The sequence below is a fragment of the Aptenodytes patagonicus genome, chromosome 1 (genome assembly GCF_965638725.1).
Source record: "Aptenodytes patagonicus chromosome 1, bAptPat1.pri.cur, whole genome shotgun sequence".
NCBI lineage: Eukaryota > Metazoa > Chordata > Aves > Sphenisciformes > Spheniscidae > Aptenodytes > Aptenodytes patagonicus.
Window position 1 is genome coordinate 161,678,255 of NC_134949.1, and position 17,423 is coordinate 161,695,677.

Below are 17,423 nucleotides of genomic sequence, written 5' to 3' on the forward strand. Positions count from 1 at the left end.
AAGTAATAATATATTAAGGTTTTCTCTTTGAAGGCTAAATCATATTTCAGTCTTACTGAAAGTATCTGGTATTAGAATCATAGAATATCTCAAATTGGAAGGGACCCATAAGGATCATTGAGTCCAACTCCCTGCTCCTCGCAGGACTACCTAAAACGAAACCATATAACTAAGAGTGTCGTCCAGATGCTCCTTGAACTCTGACAGGCTTGGTGCCATGACCACTTCCCTGGGAAGCCTTTTCCAGTGACTCACCACCCTCTCAGTGAAGAACCTTTTCCTAATCTCCAATTTAAACTTCCCCTGATGCAGCATCAATTCCATTTCCTCGTGTCCTATCGCTGGTCACCAGAGAGAGAAGATCAGCACCTCCCCCTCCGCTGCCCCCCTTGAGGAAGTTGTAGACTGCGATGAGGTCACACCTCAGCCTTCTCTTCTCCAAGCTGAACTAACCAAGTGACCTCAGCCACTCCTCATAAGTCTGGCCCTTGAGGCGTTTCACCATCTTGGCTGCCCTCCTCTTGACACATTCTAATAGCTTGATGTCCTTCTTATATTGAGGCACCCAACACCACACACAGTACTTGAGGTGGGGCCACACCAGTGCAGTGTAGAGTGGGACTATCACCTCCCTCTGTTAGATTTTTACCTTGCTTCCAAATTTAACCACAACTGTACTTCTCTTAGGATAGTCAGCCTGCCTGAGAGTAGGTGCTATCCAATAGAGCTTGTGGTGTGAAATTGTATTGGGTCTAGCTAGGATGGAGTTAATTTTCCCCATAGCAGCCTTTATAGCGCTGTGCTTTGTATTGGCAGCTAGAAAGGTGTTGCATACAGACCACTGTTTTGGCTACTGCTGAGCAGTGCTCGCACAGCATCAAGGCTGTCTCTCCAACATTCCCCCCTCACCACTAGCCTGGGGGTGGGCAAGATCTTGGGAGGGGACATAGCCAGGACAGCTCACCCAAACTGACCAAAAGAATATTACATACCATATGACATCTGCTCAGCAATAAAAGCTAAGAGAAAGGAGGAGGGGGGGGCATTCGTCATTACGATATTTCTTTTCTGGAGCAACCGCTACGCGTACTGAAGCCGTACTTCCCAGGAAGTGGCTGGACATCGTTTGCTGATGGGAAGTAGAGAATAAATCTTTTGTTTTCCTTCGGTTCCGCACACGGCCTTTGCTTTTGCTTTATTAAACCGCATTTATCTTGATCCACAAATTTTTTTCCATCTTATTTTCTCCCCTGCACTGTCCTGCTGAGGAAGGGAGTGATAGAGCGGCTTGGTGAGCACCTGGCATCCAGCCAAGGTCAACCCACCACAGAAATACACAAGGGCATTCAGTTATGAGTTCACTACACAGGTCTTGTGGATGATGCACTGGACTCAGATCAAGAGATCCAAGTTCTCTGTGCATCCTTACTGTTACCAAGTATTTTTTTAAAAAATACTTTACACTTTTCTGCAACTTCCCTTTCCACGTTGTGCTTGATTTGTCCATTTAGACAAGAATCTCTCAGAAACAAGATGACTAATGATATGTTGTTTTGAAAAAGGACACCTGATTAAAAGCTGTTTAGTTAAATATACCTGTCCCTTGAACATAGTCCAGCTTCCACTGCTGTGTCCTACCTGGACATAGTGAGGAGGATGGGCACTATGAGATTGACAAGTAGCAAGAGGGAAACAGGAAAACTGGATATATCCAGGAACATCTACCAGAAGCTGGCTTGTGCCTGGTAGTTAGGCACAAATAAATACAACAGTTAGGCTGTCAAATTAATACATTTATGAACTGTACCTTATCAAAAAAAAAATTAGAGAAGTTTACAGCTACAGACTGGGAAGCTGGAGCTGGAAGGTTGAGAGCCACCCTTAAGGTGCCTACTTGCCCATGTCTCTAATACAGGATCCTGAAGCCAGAAAGCCAGAAAGCATATGGAGAAGACGGCTCACCCATGGATTGCTTGAGAAGCTGCTGCTAAATAAAGGAATGGATGAACTCCACAGAGTAGAATATGAGTGGCTGGCTCACAAAAGACTTAGTGAGACAGCTGCAGATATTTATATTTGCTGTTAGCATTTTGGAAATATAAAGATGATGTTTGATTACCTGTTATACTGTCAGGTTCAGGAATTAGTTCAGAAGTGTCCATTACATCACACGACTGAGTCTGATCCCCTTCTCCTTGTTTACAAAGAGTGCAGATGTAGTCTTTCAACTGAGACTCCAATTCACTACCTAGAGATCTGTCACGTTCTGTGTGCTTCTCTATATTCGTCCCATTTGATTTTTAATATTCCATTAGTGTTATGTCGTATGGTTTATTCTCATGGCATAAAGAATTTTGCAGAGGATCAGGAAATTTGGATGACGTCACAACCATTAAGTAACATTTTTAAATGCCCACATACACTGGACAGTGTTATACTGTTCAAATACCCTGTCTAACTAACACTGCTCATCTACTGTTGGTGACTGCAAATCTAATGAATGATTTGAGTATAATTCCCTTTTGCAGACAGCTGAGCACAGATTCTCCTAAGTTCTTAAAAAGAGGAGAGAAAGAAAAAAATATTGAGCCTCAATTTTTTTAAACAGCTGTACTTTTAGCCTTCTATGCCAGAATTGCATTTTGTGCCTCAATTCTAGGTTCCAAAAAGCACATGAAGAAACATATTTAAGTGGCTGGCAGACAGTAGTTACATGTGCTTTTCCTAGTAAGGTTAGTAAAAAGCATATAGTAAGAGTGTATTTCTACTCCCCAGTTTTCCTTTATCTACATGTAAAAATTCCTGAGGATGTAGTACTGCTCTCTGCCATTCTAGTTAATTAACTGCCATGTTTATTACAGTAATGCCTTCAGGTCAATGAAAGAATAAATCTCCACTGTACAAAGTGCTGCACAAACACTAGAATACTATCTCCACCTTCCTAGTTTCATTTAGCAAGATCACCATTTTACAGGTGGTGGAAACATTACATTCATGTTGCCCACCAAAAGGTGCCTCCTGATGATGGTAAAATAAAGTGAATTACACCATAAAAAACACATTCTCGCCTGCTTTCTTTTTCTCTGCTGCTCTCAACCTTAAGTCAGTCAACATCAAAAGATTCCATGACTATCTGGGAGCGGGGAGGAGGGAAAAGAACCAACCCCAAAACCAAAACCAAAGATACATTAAAAAAAGAAAACTCGTAACTATCAACCTGTTATGTGTGACTCCAACAGTACAGCTCAATGATGAATTATCTGTGACATGCTCTGAAATTAAGGTGCAACAGCAAGTCATAAAGAAACCTGTAGTTCATAACACATAGTTATCTTAAGAAAAGGAACTAAACATAGGAGCTCAATATGACAGTGAACCTTTTAATAAGTACCTAAACACCATGTTTCAAAAATGGAGAGAAAACAGTGGGTCAGGATCCAACTCAATATATCACGGAATTGCAGAGACATGAATCAGTATTTGACCAGTTATATTTTTTTCATTTAATTTTCAAATGCTTTGGGGTGGAGGAACAGAGGGGAGGAGGTGGGGCAGCTGAACAGCTTGACCTCCTTTGCCTTTTTAATGATCCGGTACTGATTCTTAGAACAGAGAATTAATGATAATAAATAATACTGCCAGACTGAAGAAAAATGAAGAGAAAAAGAAAAAGCAAGGTTCTACAAAGTGATATTTTTATGTATATACCCTACTGCCTGAGCAGCTAAGGTTAATTTACTAAACAGCAACAGTATTGTTACTATATCAGATGGTAGTTTGAATAGTACACAAGTAAAGTGAAGGTTAACCACTGTTACGTATCAATTATAAGTATTTGAAGCTAGAAAGTGTGTATTGTGGAGGAACAATCAGACTGCAAGCGATGGGTACCAGTTTAAAGCTACAGCCATTTAAAGTGATACAGAGTCAACTAAATACTTCCCTCCAGCTATCAAAGCATGAGCAGTATCCAAGTACCGGTGCTTGGACAGACTGTAACTCAGGTAGCATTTTCAATAGGACAAAGCACTTTGGATATTAAGTTACACATCTTATCTAGCGTTTCAATTCAATATAAAAACTAGTACAGGAAATTAATGCAAAACACAATGTTGCAATGTGTCCAGAGATGATAGAACAGGAACACACCCCAACCTGACAGAATTCCTGTCAGCATGTCTGGTCCTGAGCCTTCAAAAGGCAGTGAGGCAAGACAGAGCTGATACTTCTAATAAATCTGCTTGCTTTTCATACTGTCAGAGATTTCATATGGGCACAAACATATACAAGGTTATGCATCTTTGTTCTTAAATGAAAGGCACTTCAGCACTCTCCTCAACCTGCTACAGGAGCTTCCTTCATACAACATCCACAGAAACAGTCCGCTATCCCAAGGGGAAAAACCCCAACACTGATACGGTCAGGCAACGATTGATGAATCTGACCTTTACCACCTGATTTGCATGTATGGCAATCAGACCTCTACAGATTACCTTTGATCTCTACATTTCCTCATGGTCTAGCAGCTGCCTTGGGGGCAAGTTCTTCATTGGCTGACTATTTAGCAGACATAGGATATATTTCCTGGCTTTACTGTCCAATGTCCCCCCCCTTGCTGACAGCTACAAAATGGAGAAGACATAAATATGTCCCTGGAAAGCTATACTACCTTGGGTAAAATGTTGGGATGGAAAGAAATAGCTTCAATTATTTCATTCTGCATTTATTCCAAAAACAGTGCCTACAATTCCGAGTCTTCCAACAGGACATGATAGCAGATTATCACATTACAAACAGCTACAGCCCCTCCTAGCTCTCAGTGAAAGACATTTCAGCTAACAAGCTTTACTTTTGTCTTTGCTATCTACCAGAGGACAGAAACAGTGAGTTACCACAGCTAAGCTGATGAATGACAAGTCACTATCTCATCTGAGCCAGAGAAACACGAAGACCGCCAAAAGTGGGACAAAATCAGAAACTGGACGTGCTTAATTAAGTCTTCATTAATAACCTTCCGGGATCTACATATACCCTATATTCCTTTTCTTCTATTTTCCCTTCAGGAAATATTCTGAAGTCCTCACTGAGGAAACCTCCACTGGCCTCTATGACAGTTTTCCAGGAATCAGAATTTGCACAGCTCTCAATTAAAGGACCATGCTGTTACCTTTTAGCTCACATCTTTAAAACAGATAATATGGCATTGTCTATGTTGTAAAGTCAATCCAGAAGAAATATTTATCTAAAAGTAATTCATGAGGGTACACAAAGTGTTATTTTCTCTTCCAACTAAAAATTGTGGCATAATAGAAGCCGCCTGTAGCTCATATTAGCATTATCCAGGCTCATACTACACATTAGACACGGCCCATGAAACACTCTAACCTCAAGGCAAAGTAATTCCTAATATCAAATGCTCACACAAAGACAGTTCAGGGTTGTGAAAAATACTCCCCTCCAACCTCAATTTCTATCTTCACTTTGTCAAATGTTATTAAAGATAGCATTAATGTCATGGTTCAAAAACTATTGCTTACCTAAGAATATTTCCCTTTCTCTGCCACAATACTCTATCTATTATTCCCACACCAGAAGGGAGAGCATAAAGTTATTATTCATGTAGTCAAGGAAATTCTACCTCAAAAAGTGCTGACCACCTAGAATGTGGGCAAATTTATCAGAAGTTATTGCAAATAATATAGACAATTCAAACACTACCTGCAAAAATCTGTATTGGATGTACCCCTGCTTACTGAAACTTTAATATATCAGATGACCTATTTATCCCAAGTTATCAGAAGATACTTAGAACCTCCAGAAGAAGACAGCTTGTAATAAACAGGGACTAAGTCAAACACCATTCAAATGATGGGGGCTGAAAAATAATTTTGAATATAACCCTGGGTAGAAATACTTAATGAGTTTTTATTGGATTTGGCTTCTTGCAAAAACAGGCAGGGGAAATTTTAGAAGTGCCCTGTACAACCCCAGCTGTTATTAATGTCAACAACAGCACAGCATTCAGTATTTCTGAAAATTCCCTATATTACAAGAGTTTCCCACAATACAAGAGTTTTTATAGATGAGCTTCTCAGTTCTAACTTGTTTATCAGTTTAGGAGTACACACAGAATCCAAAGGATACACAGGCTTCGGAAGTATATACATTGAACAGATCAAGGTAATACAAGAGAGAAAATATCACCTTCTGGAAATTTTATCCTTTATTTGCCAAGAGTAGTGACAATGTTTAGAATGGGATATTCCTACCAAACATATCTGATGACTATGGTTAGGTAAGCAATACTATTTTAAGCACTAAGAACAGAAAATCAGATTTATACATGTTGCATTGTACATTTACTGGACCTAATTATTCTTGCAATAGAAAAGCTGAGAAAATGGACATTCCAAGCATGACAAAGGCTGTATCTCTATTATTAAATCAAATGGACCTGGGAAAACTCTAGGCATTGAAGCCAGCTGGCATGGAAGAGACCTTTTTTAGTCCAGTAAAGACTCTTAGCCTCTACAATGTGACAGCTGGATACAAACTGTTCCCTGGGACTTTCCAGCTTCAAAACCATGCCAGGGAATTGTCTGGAAGGAATCTAGATGGCACATGCCAAAGTCATGCCAGAGGACATTCTAACAGTTTGCTAGTACAGATGATTGCGGTCCAGCACACGGGAAGACTCCTGGTCACCTCTTTGTGGTTTTCTAGAACAGGTGTAGCCTCAGAGGCCATCAGAATCCTAAGAGATTACCAGAGAAGATCTGGTACAGATCAATGTTAAAACTAAAGTTACAGATTGGAAGAAGCAACCACAGGACAGAGCAAAAGTAATTCCAGGTTCCAAACAAAGGTTTTGGTGAAGCCCATGCCATTTACAGAAGGTTAGATAGTAGCTACTGTACTTCTTTCAGATACATGGCATGGCATTACAATTAGCACAGTCACAAACTCGAAATCATACTACTGTAGCTCACTATGCTGAAGAAAATCAGAAGATTGTCCCTTCTACTACTGAAGACTACTGAAGACTATTTGCTTGTGGTGCCACTCTAACTGAATACAGCACACTCATATATTCCACGAAGTGTAACTCAACATGATGGCTTTGACTTATGAGATTCTAAATGCAACGAGTCTTAGGTTATTAAAAAACCACAAAACAACAACTAAACAAACCTTTATTTCATTACAGTTGTCATAGCAATTCAAAAGCACAACACATGTTTATGAGGGACACAATGTTTTTGAGGAAGAATCTCTCCAGAAATTCTTTCCAATTCGGTGTGATGCAACTAGAGTCCATACAGGAAAGCCTTCAAGAGTTACCTGTTCTGATTTCAAATAAAGGTTGAAACTTAGGAATTCAGAACTGAGATGAAGGGAAGGAAGGTATCACTAATTCTGAACAGAAAAAAAATTCTATTTTTCATTTATTTTCTAATTTAGTATAGGATATTATTTACCCTTTTTTTATAAAATGAAGCATATATACTAGATGGGAGAATATCTGTATATTTCAGAAAGAGCTCACATGTAAAGAAGAAAGCCTGAAACAATAGCTCTAAGGTGTAAACTATCAAATTAATCTCTGTGGATGCTACTTAACCTGCTGATTATGCTGTAGCATTAGCAATTAAGCTATCTAACAGTCTAGTGAAATACTCTTCTGGGAGAAAACAGACATTGATCTGACTTTTCTCTAGAAGAGGAGACATTTGGACTCAAGTCCTCAAAAGCCCAAGAGAGCTCTAATCAGTGTCACACTGCTTAAAAGCCCCGCTTCCCGTCACTGACCTAGAGTAGGTATACAGATCCAGAACAGTGTTCCCAGCTATTACCTTCAAGCAGAGACAGATGTTTCCCTACAAGATGATCTTAGACAGTTAGCTATTTTCAAGGACAAAATTTAGGCTATAGTCTTTTCTTTAGTATTTCCTACTGTCTAGCTAGACAGCTTCCCACACAAAATACTTCTGGGACTAGGACCTGGAGGACAACAAGTTGAGCATGAGCCAACTATGTGCCCTCGCAGCAGAGGGCCACAGATTTCTTGGACTGTATTACCAGCAGGCCTAGGCACTGGTGAGAGCCCACCACTGGTGAGGCACCAGTTGCAGGCTCCCCAGTAAAAGACAGACATGGACATACTGGAGTGAGTCCTGCAAAGGGGCTACAAAGATGATGAAGGGACTGGAGCCATCTGTTGTACAAGGAGAGATTGAGGGAGCTGAGACTCTTCAGCCTTGAGAAGAGAAAGCTCAGACAGGTTTTACCAATGTGTGTAAATACCTGACAAGGGGAGTAAAGAAGATGGAGCCAGACTCTTCTCAGTGGTGCTCAGCGAAAGGACAAAAGACAATAGGCACAAATTGAAACACAGGAAATTCTGTTTAAACCTAATAAAAAGCTTTTTCTTCTGTGCAGGTTGCCCAGTGAGTTTGTGGACTTTCCATCCTTGGAGATATGGTCCTGGGCAAGCTGCTGTAGCTGGCTCTGCTCTGAGCAAGGGGGATTGGACTAGACAATCTCCCGAAGTGATTTCATGAAAGCTGTTATCAAGTACACAGTCTTTAAAAATATTTTTCCCTTTATTTTACCTGTAACATTGAAATACCATTATAACTGTGCTAAAAAATGCTGATCTACTTGCAACAATGTATCAAAAACATATAAATTTTAAAATTATACAAATGGATTAGAAAAAAGTAATTCAGACTGTGAACTGTTTCTGCACTACTGTTTTAAAGAGCAACACAAAAAATGAACTGGGAGAAAGAGCTGCATTAATATCATGGTGTAACACTAGAGACTGTGGTCCTAGGAGTGGAAGCACAACGTGAACAAAGCTGTTCTCTATAAACGCTGAATGCCATATCTATTACTATATTGGGTAAACTGTGCTTCAAAAAGTCAAAGTTATTTAGACAAATATTGAATTGGCCTCATTTTGACCATGTCCACAAACACTTCTTTATGAATACTGAATGTAATTGAGTGAATACTTGCTTTTAAGAAGGAGTTTTTTATAAGACTGTCTGCGAACTCAACCCTTAACAGAAAATGAAAAGGAGAAGAGAAAAGATACTATCCGAATATCCCATTTGGGTCTGAGTGCTTATCAGAGATATAAGCTCCTGGCCACAGGGAAGACATAGGAGATACTTGACATTGATGTTTATACTCTATTGTCATTGAAGGCCTAAAAATGCCTTCTGAAAATCCTGAGCACCAAAACAGTGTCAAGAAACAAACACACACAATATATGCTTTCACTGATATCATTAGTAGTAATATATCGCATTCATACAGCAGTTTCAGACCTTATGGTGTGACCTGGTTTTGGCTGGGATAGAGTTATTTTTCTTCCTAGTAGCTGGTACAGTGCTGTGCTTTGGATTTAGTACGAGAATAATGTTGATAACACACCGATGTTTTAGTTGTTGCTAAGCAGTGCTTACACTAGCCAAGGACTTTTCAGCTTCCCATGCTCCACCGACTGAGAAGGCTGGAGGTGCACAAGAAGCTGGGAGGGGGCACAGCCAGGACAGCTGACCCAAACTGGCCCAAGGGACATTCCATACCATGTGACATCACAATCAGTATATAAACTGGGGGGAGTTAGCCGGGGGGCAGTGACCACTGCTTGGGAACTGGCTGGGCATTGGTCGGTGGGTGGTGAGCAACTGCATTGTGCATAACTTTTTTTGTATATTCTTTTATCATTATTATTATTATTATTCTTTTCCTTTCCTTTTCTGCCCTATTAAACTGTCTCTATCTCAACCCACGAATTTTATTGTTTTTTTTCTGATTCTCTCCCCCATCCCACTGGAGGGGGGAGGAGCAAGTGAATGGCTGTGTGGTGTTTAGCTGCCCGACGGGTTAAACCACAACAGTCCTTTTGGCGCCCAACGTGGGGCACGAAGGGTTGAGATAACGACAGATTTGACCAGAGTGTGTTACGGCAAATTTGTTGTAAGCATTCATCATATTCGTTTAACAGTTGCTGGTCACAATGTTGATTTATTTACTCTCAAAGTTGTCGTGCTTGCTCTCAGAGTTGTGTTATGTAACACCTTACTTGCTGTATATGTTTCCTGTTGTGCTGTTTCTCACCTCTGAGAGCTGGGTCAAGGATACCATTTTGCTGCACTGTGTAACACTACTCGTTTATGATGTGATAAAATTTTTGGTCGTGAGACTAATTTTTGTATTTGTACTCTTGTAATTTATGCTTGGCATTGCCGTCATCGCCGTACCTCAGGATGACTTACCTTTTGAAAAATAATTACACCTTTTACCTTTTCTCCTTGGGCAACCAATCTATGGGGGAGGCAGGGGGGGACACCTTCCTCCGCTCCTTCACCTTCCCTTTCTCCTTCAGGCTAGTTACAACAGCTCTTGAGAATTTTGAATATCCTTGGGATGTTCAAGCCAGCATGCTGCTATTGCTATGTCTCCTGAATGTGGTTCAGGACTTGTTTAAGATTAAACAATTATTTAAGAATACTCTCCAGAGATCAACCCTGGTGACAGGCACTGCGGCTACTCAAACCCTGGCGACAGGCACTGTCACTACTCCAACCCCCCCCGACAGGCACTGTGGCTACTCCCCCAGTTACATTGTTTCCTTTTCAAGCACATAATGCATTGGATTGCTTTACTTACTAGCAGCAGTAGCAGGACAATATCAGGATTATCACAGGCACAGGCTATATGCATTGATGTCCAAAAATCCTCATCTTGATGATTTACATTTACTCCTCTGTCAATTAGAATTTCTGCAGCAAATGCATTATCATAGCGGGCACACTAGAAGAAAGAAGAGCAGATTAGGGATGGTGTTTTACTCAGCGTACAACTGAATTTATTACGTAAGATTTTTCCTCCATTTAACATTTAAATTGAGCAGATGACGCACTGCAGTTAAACTGCTGTATTTGTAGGGGACAACAGCTGATGAATCTAGAGAAATAGTTTTGTGGAGACTACAAGTTCCATGTGCATGATTCACAGAATCCCTTATTCCCTGTGAAAAAGCACTATATGAAATCTGCTGAAATCTACAGTAAAGATGAGGCTTTCTTTCTGTTCGATACCGTAATTCCAAATCAGTGCACAGGCATCAGTGCATGATGATCACATCATGAGTAGTGGCATCTAAGTATATGTACACCCACAAGTACATACGTCCACATGTATGTGCACTTCTGCCTTCTGCCCTTAAGTGGTTCATAGCAGTAATACACGCCTTTCCATACCCACTCCTATTCCCAGTCCACTAACTATACTAATTTCTATTCAAGTCTCTCTGACAGATAAATACTCTGAACACTAAGGGTGTGTTGAGGGTGGGGAGGGGGGGGGGTCGCACACACGTGTGTGTTTCTATGCTTTGTTTTGATGATGGAGGAGAAGAAACTGGCTTAGCCGTTGTTTTGAGCTTACTCCTCTGTCACATCTGTGACTTTTTATGGATGCGCTTATGGATAATACTTTAAAAGACAATCAGGGCACCTAAGTTAAGATCCTAACTCTGGCCTAACATACAAACTCAGTAACTCTTGAGAGAAGGATCCTCCCTCTTTCGCCACTGGAGACAGGTTACAGGGAGACTAATTTTCTGTATTAGATACTTAGATGCTTTGAATACAATCCTTAGTATCTATGCCTCTTCCAATATTTAAAGCTGTATAATATTTCCCTGTCCCAAAAAGCACACATATACACTGAGAGTACAAATATAGTGAAATCTGCAGATAATTTGCAAGTGAGGGTTAAATAATTATGTAGTTATGTCGGTATCGCATGTGGAGCCACAACATGGCATCCAGTTTGCTGATCTGTATTAATCTGGCATGGAAGCCAGCACACTGGAGGAAAAGGGGAAGAAGGAAAAGTGCTTAACTGGATTCCACTGTGAAGTCAAGACATAGCTGAGATATTCAACTGAATGTAGGAGCTGCATGTACTACTGCAATAATAAATATAGATAACTCAAAAGATGAAAATTAAACTCTATCAGGCTAAAAAGCAGTCCTACTTTAAATGATTTCCAAACATACTGAGCATTAAATTATAGAACAGAAATTAAGTTCTGATGTATTTCCTTTAGCTTGCAACTTATCTGGCAGCTCTAGAAACAGACAGAAGTTTTGTTTTGTTGCATCAGTATCATTCATTGTATCAGTAGTGTAACTTACATTGAGCTGTTCAATGTTCAAGCTTTAACAAATCAGAGATAACACATTTTATAATACAAATCAACATAATCTCATACCAATCATATTTTCAAGGCATTGTTAAGCAAAAAAATTTCTAGAGAGCTTCCATACAAAACAAATGACAGATGTCGCTGAGCTATTTTGTGTATTAATAATAGATATACAGCCTTTTGTGATTAGTTACCGGTTTGAAAACAGCCTAGATTTGTAGCAGCAATTTAATTGCCGCTGCTTCTTGATTCTTGTTTAATGGGTTTTGTGGAGCAATTGGGCGATCTCAGTCAAAGTTCCAGGAGCAAATTGGCACTCGTATACTTTGTTACCAGGGCGGGTTGGGTGATTGCCTGCGTGAATTGATATGACACTATGTGCTTCCCACTGAATGGACAACTCAGGCAAGCACTCTCTTTTTTTGTACTTCTCCTCTCATGGAGTCTAACGAGAGTTCAGTGAATACCTTTGAAGCTCCCATGGCTTCCCTGAGATTCAACCATATTGGGAGACTGTCTACAGAGATAGCAACAGAATCTTTATGAAATGTCACATTTGATTTCTTTTAGAAATATATCATATTTTGGAAGTTAACAGAAATGGAAAAAGAAAAAGGAATTATATCATGAATCAGTTTTTAAGTAAAATGTGAAGATAAATATATTTTCCATCCATTCTGGAATAAACACATTTACCCTGCAACTGGAAAGAATAAACACTGATTAGGCTCCCCTTTGGAGAAAGCAGCTTACATAGAATTATAGTGGTAAAACTAGTACTTAGAACGGATCTGAGTGGGCTTTAAAAATATAATAAAGATGCATGCCAAATTACTATTTTGAGTTCTTGCAGGAAAATAAACTTGGCTTATCTGTTTCCCTGTATCATGACTCTCCTCTTCTATGTGTACTGCTCCCAAATAGGGGTCAAATCCAAATTTTATTGAAATCAGGTTTGCCCCATCTCCAATAGAACCAGCATCTTCCTGTAAATGAATTGCGAGTACTTATAAGTAACTGACTAAACTAAGGCAGTAGGTTACACACAGTTCTCTATTGCAAATTTCTTACTGCAGGAAGCTTTCCCTCCTTTTGAAGCACGTGTACCTGTGGAGACATACTGATTGTGACAGTGAATTGGGGCATGATGCAGAAGATCAAGAAACCTAAAAAGGCACAGTTCAGATTTTATCTTCAGTTAAAACGTTTGCATCAGCTGAACTAGACAAAGCAACCTAAAATCCCTACAGATGGATTTTTCTTTCTTCTATTTTAAAATGCCAGTGAGACAGATGTCACATCAGCCACACTGAAGATAAAGACTGTCTCCTAGGGCTTTCAGCACAGGGTAAGATTTGGGATGCCTTAATTTTGGGAATCCCAAAGCTAACATCTTGTATGGGCTGCATTTTTAAAGAATGATTGAGCACCTTTGCAGCAGGCAAATAGTTGGAGGAGAGGAAAGAGAACTTAAATTTTCTCTGTTCCAACTCATTACTGCACCCTCCCCTTACCTAGGCCTCTATTTCCCAAAGCCCTTGGTAAGCAGCATGGCCATGGAAGTTGGAAAACACAGGTTAATTACATAACGGAAACGCTACATCTTGCAAGACCATGGTCACAGGTGTGCTGGAGTCCAGTAATATTATAGGATCCTTTTCTTTGTCAAGAAATCACTCTATTTTGTGTACATACTATGAGAAACTTAATCCAACTGTTCTAAAATGAAACACTGCCAGCAGACTTTTCACTAGATCTGTTATGCCCTTGTATTTGTGAAGACACATTTATTTTAGCAGCATTGTGCAACAAAGTTGGATCCAAACTTCTTAAAAAAGTTCCACATCGAATAGAAAGCATGTCTGCAATTGAAGCATCACAGACCAAAGTAAAGGATCATAAAACTTAGGAATTTATGATGAGTTTTGCCATTGCCTTCAGCAAAGCCAAAATTTTACCTCTGCAGTATTTTCTTCCTGTCTGCCTGTCAGTCTTTCCTCCACATGCCCTTACATCTTGCTTCTCTTTTGGTCATTGTATACAAACTGTTTTCCTTTTATCTTCCAGTTACTTAATCTAAATTGCTATGCAAATAATGATAAAATAAATGCAGATAATGTGTTAAATATCCACGTGTAGGAAATTGGTACAAGAAAATATGCACAAAAACAAAAGGAAAAATGTTACATCATGGTGTTTTTCACAGAGGACCTGTGAATCTCTGGACCATATAATTCTATCTTTGGAATCAAGCAATATTTCCTTTGTTCTTTCTTACTACACAGATAATTTATAAATAAAACATTTCATTCTACTTTGTTAGTTACCATTCCTATGACATGATCCATCCTTTTGTAAGCAATTTGAAAACGACCATTTATTTCATACACATAGCTGGATGCAATCATAACCACCGTGGACAACAGTGTAGATAAAAAATTATTGCTAAGCCTTTCTTTTTGTTAATATGCCCAATCTGCTACTCAGTATCCCACCATATTTATCCACAGTCACTAACATTAATCTTCAATCACTCTTACCACATGGAGCAAGGAGCCTCCTGAGGAAACAAGCGTATGAGGGTCAGCGCCATCCTTCAATAGCCGTAGCACTGAAATATCAAAAGAAAAGAGGAACAAGAATTAATGCAGCAATATACCTAATTCTGAGCTGTTAATTGGCTGATTCTTCATCATCTTCATTAAGAGATTTAATAATATATGCAAACCTCTCAGATAACATTTGCAAAACTATCATGTCAGCATTTCCCATCTCATCTATTTTAATGGCTAAGCTTGGAAGCAAAGGACCTTTGATAATGATGTTAAATATGAACAGTATCAAGGACTTCTCAAGCGGACAGATGAGTATGTCAGTTCTGTACCTAGGAGAGGGGAGGGGAGACCTGGAGGAGAGACCCTGTCTCAAGGTCACAATCACCTGATTAGTTCATTTGGGAGCAAAATCACAGTCAACTGGTTTTGTTTTACTTCGTAGAGTTCCCATGAGATTTGTTGGCTTTTTCAGTAAATAATTGAAATTAGTGTTCATAACATATCACTTGAAATTAATCACCATACCAAAGCTAAACGACCTGCACTCAATTTAACCTTTCCAGTGCATTGTCAGATCACTGAGGCAGCATAACTCTCAAAGTGATATTTGGAGTCAAACTCCACTCCCAGTTACATGTATCAAACCCCTTTGAAATGAAAACAGGCTTATAAACGCAAGCAAAACCACAACCCTTCGTATTGGTGCTCACTCAAGTGTGAAAATTCAGCACTTCTTCCCCTTGGTCTTTATCGCCTTTATAACCTTTTCACTCAGAATCAAAGCATTGACTAACTCATGCTACCAGTGTTCATTACTGGGATAGAATTGCACAGTAACAATGCCAGACGTTATCGGGGAATCCACACCGGCATTGCAACCCTGTCTTCACTAGACTGGTATGAAGAACCCTTTTAAAAGGCCTCCCTCCAGGAGAGCAACTGCCAATAATGTTTCCTGTGTAGGAACACAGCTGGTTCTGCCTCCATCATCTGGAAATCCTGGTTTTAATTCCTAGTTAAGATTCCTGGACAGAGTTGTGCAAAGGTCTGCAAAGAAATTTTAAGTTCTGAGTACCCCAGAAATCTGTTCCACTGCAGTGTCTGTCCTACAGGAGGGCCATAAAATTGTCTCAAGGCTCTTCTAACTTCTGTGAATGTCAAGAGACTCATGTACACCATCTCCTCCTTATCCATGCATTTTTCTTTCTCTCTAGAACTTGCAACTCCATTTCACTGTACATAACTTCTTACAGCATTCAAACATTCAGTTGACCTATTTGAAAGGGGTCAGTTTTCTTTTCAAATATTGTCAATTTACACAGGCAATGTTTTCTGAATGTGTTGAATGACTTTTGACCTAGAAAAATTCAGCCTAAGAAGGAAAATTTGGCTAAATGGCTGCAAGCCTGTAAAATTAAAGTGAAAGACTTGGTGTCAACATTATTAAATACTTCACACATAGTAAACATACTGGTATATTGGACAAATATTTATAATCGGTATACAAATCCATTTAATCTTTTGCTCTTTTTTAAACTTTGAAAATCAAACATCAATCCAAACCATTGTATAAATCCTTACTTTATAAATAGTTCCAAGGTACCCATTTCTCCTCACCAAAGGTTTTGCTTCATTTAATTTACATAACTGTAAAAAACTTTTATGTTCTGGCAAATGCCATTTTGAAAGTTAACTACTGTTAGAAGTCACTGTTGTCCCCAGCATGTCCGCAAAAAGTAGAAGGGGAATAAATGAACAGTACAACAACTGCCAAGCAAGATGGAAAGCACTGAGGCAGAGTGGGAGGGTAGAGAAATGTTTACAAATTTCCATAACCTTAGGAAAAATGGATGAACGACAAAAAGCAAAGTATTTCCTTCTGTTCTCAGAGCCACAAATCCAATGCTAAAGTACACAACTGCCCTCATCCAGACAGAGACCATTAAAAATAAAGGTTCAGAACTAAGTTCCTTCCTTCCTTCTTTTAATACCTAAATTGCTGACTATCTATGGAGATGCTTCCTCTACTTCAGGTTTTAGTGAGTAAAGACCTTATTGTAAATCCTCCCTCCTTAAACAGGCGTGCAACTGCATCATCCTCAAGACTTAATATTTTCAATGTTGCTATGTTCTGCCATTTCTTTAGCAGGCCAGAAAATACAAATTCCATATCACAGAAGATTTCTTAAGGCTCCGAAAGTAATTTCATTCTGCCAATCCCATCAGGATTTCACCTGAACAAATTAACACTCCAAGTTGTTCCCCTTCCTCCACCCCTGCTTTTCAGGGAAAAACAATAATTTCCACCCATTTCAGTCTCTCAGCTACTTAATACAGTGTTTTTATGTAGCATTCTTTCTTATGGACTCTGTGTGTAGGTTAAAAATGTGACCTATGGCTTGGTTCCACCTGCAATGGTAGTCTCATTTGCAAATATGGGAATTAAAGCAGATAGTCCTTGAAAGTGTGATTTGCAGAAATTATTAAACAGCCATAATTCTTTCTCAAGGAGGCTTTAACTGATGACATCAGTGAGAGTACATAATCCTTTGAAAATGCCATCTTTATGGTGTATTCTCACAGACTGCGCTGCTGTCAAAAGGGGGAAGGTATGTTATCCACTGCCTGGCCCACTCTTC

General features: G+C 39.5%; 1 protein-coding gene across 1 annotated transcript in view; it reads right to left on the bottom strand.

Annotated features, from left to right (window-relative positions):
* The window catches only part of MYO16 (myosin XVI), a 317,122-nt gene that overhangs the window by 252,901 nt on the left and 46,798 nt on the right, over positions 1 to 17,423 (bottom strand). Inside the window, exons 3-4 of the mRNA XM_076361144.1 lie at positions 14,770 to 14,840; positions 10,684 to 10,827 (exon numbers count right to left, since the gene is read on the bottom strand). Of these exons, the coding sequence (XP_076217259.1) occupies positions 10,684 to 10,827; positions 14,770 to 14,840 (215 nt within the window). The remainder of the gene's footprint in view (positions 1 to 10,683; positions 10,828 to 14,769; positions 14,841 to 17,423) is intronic.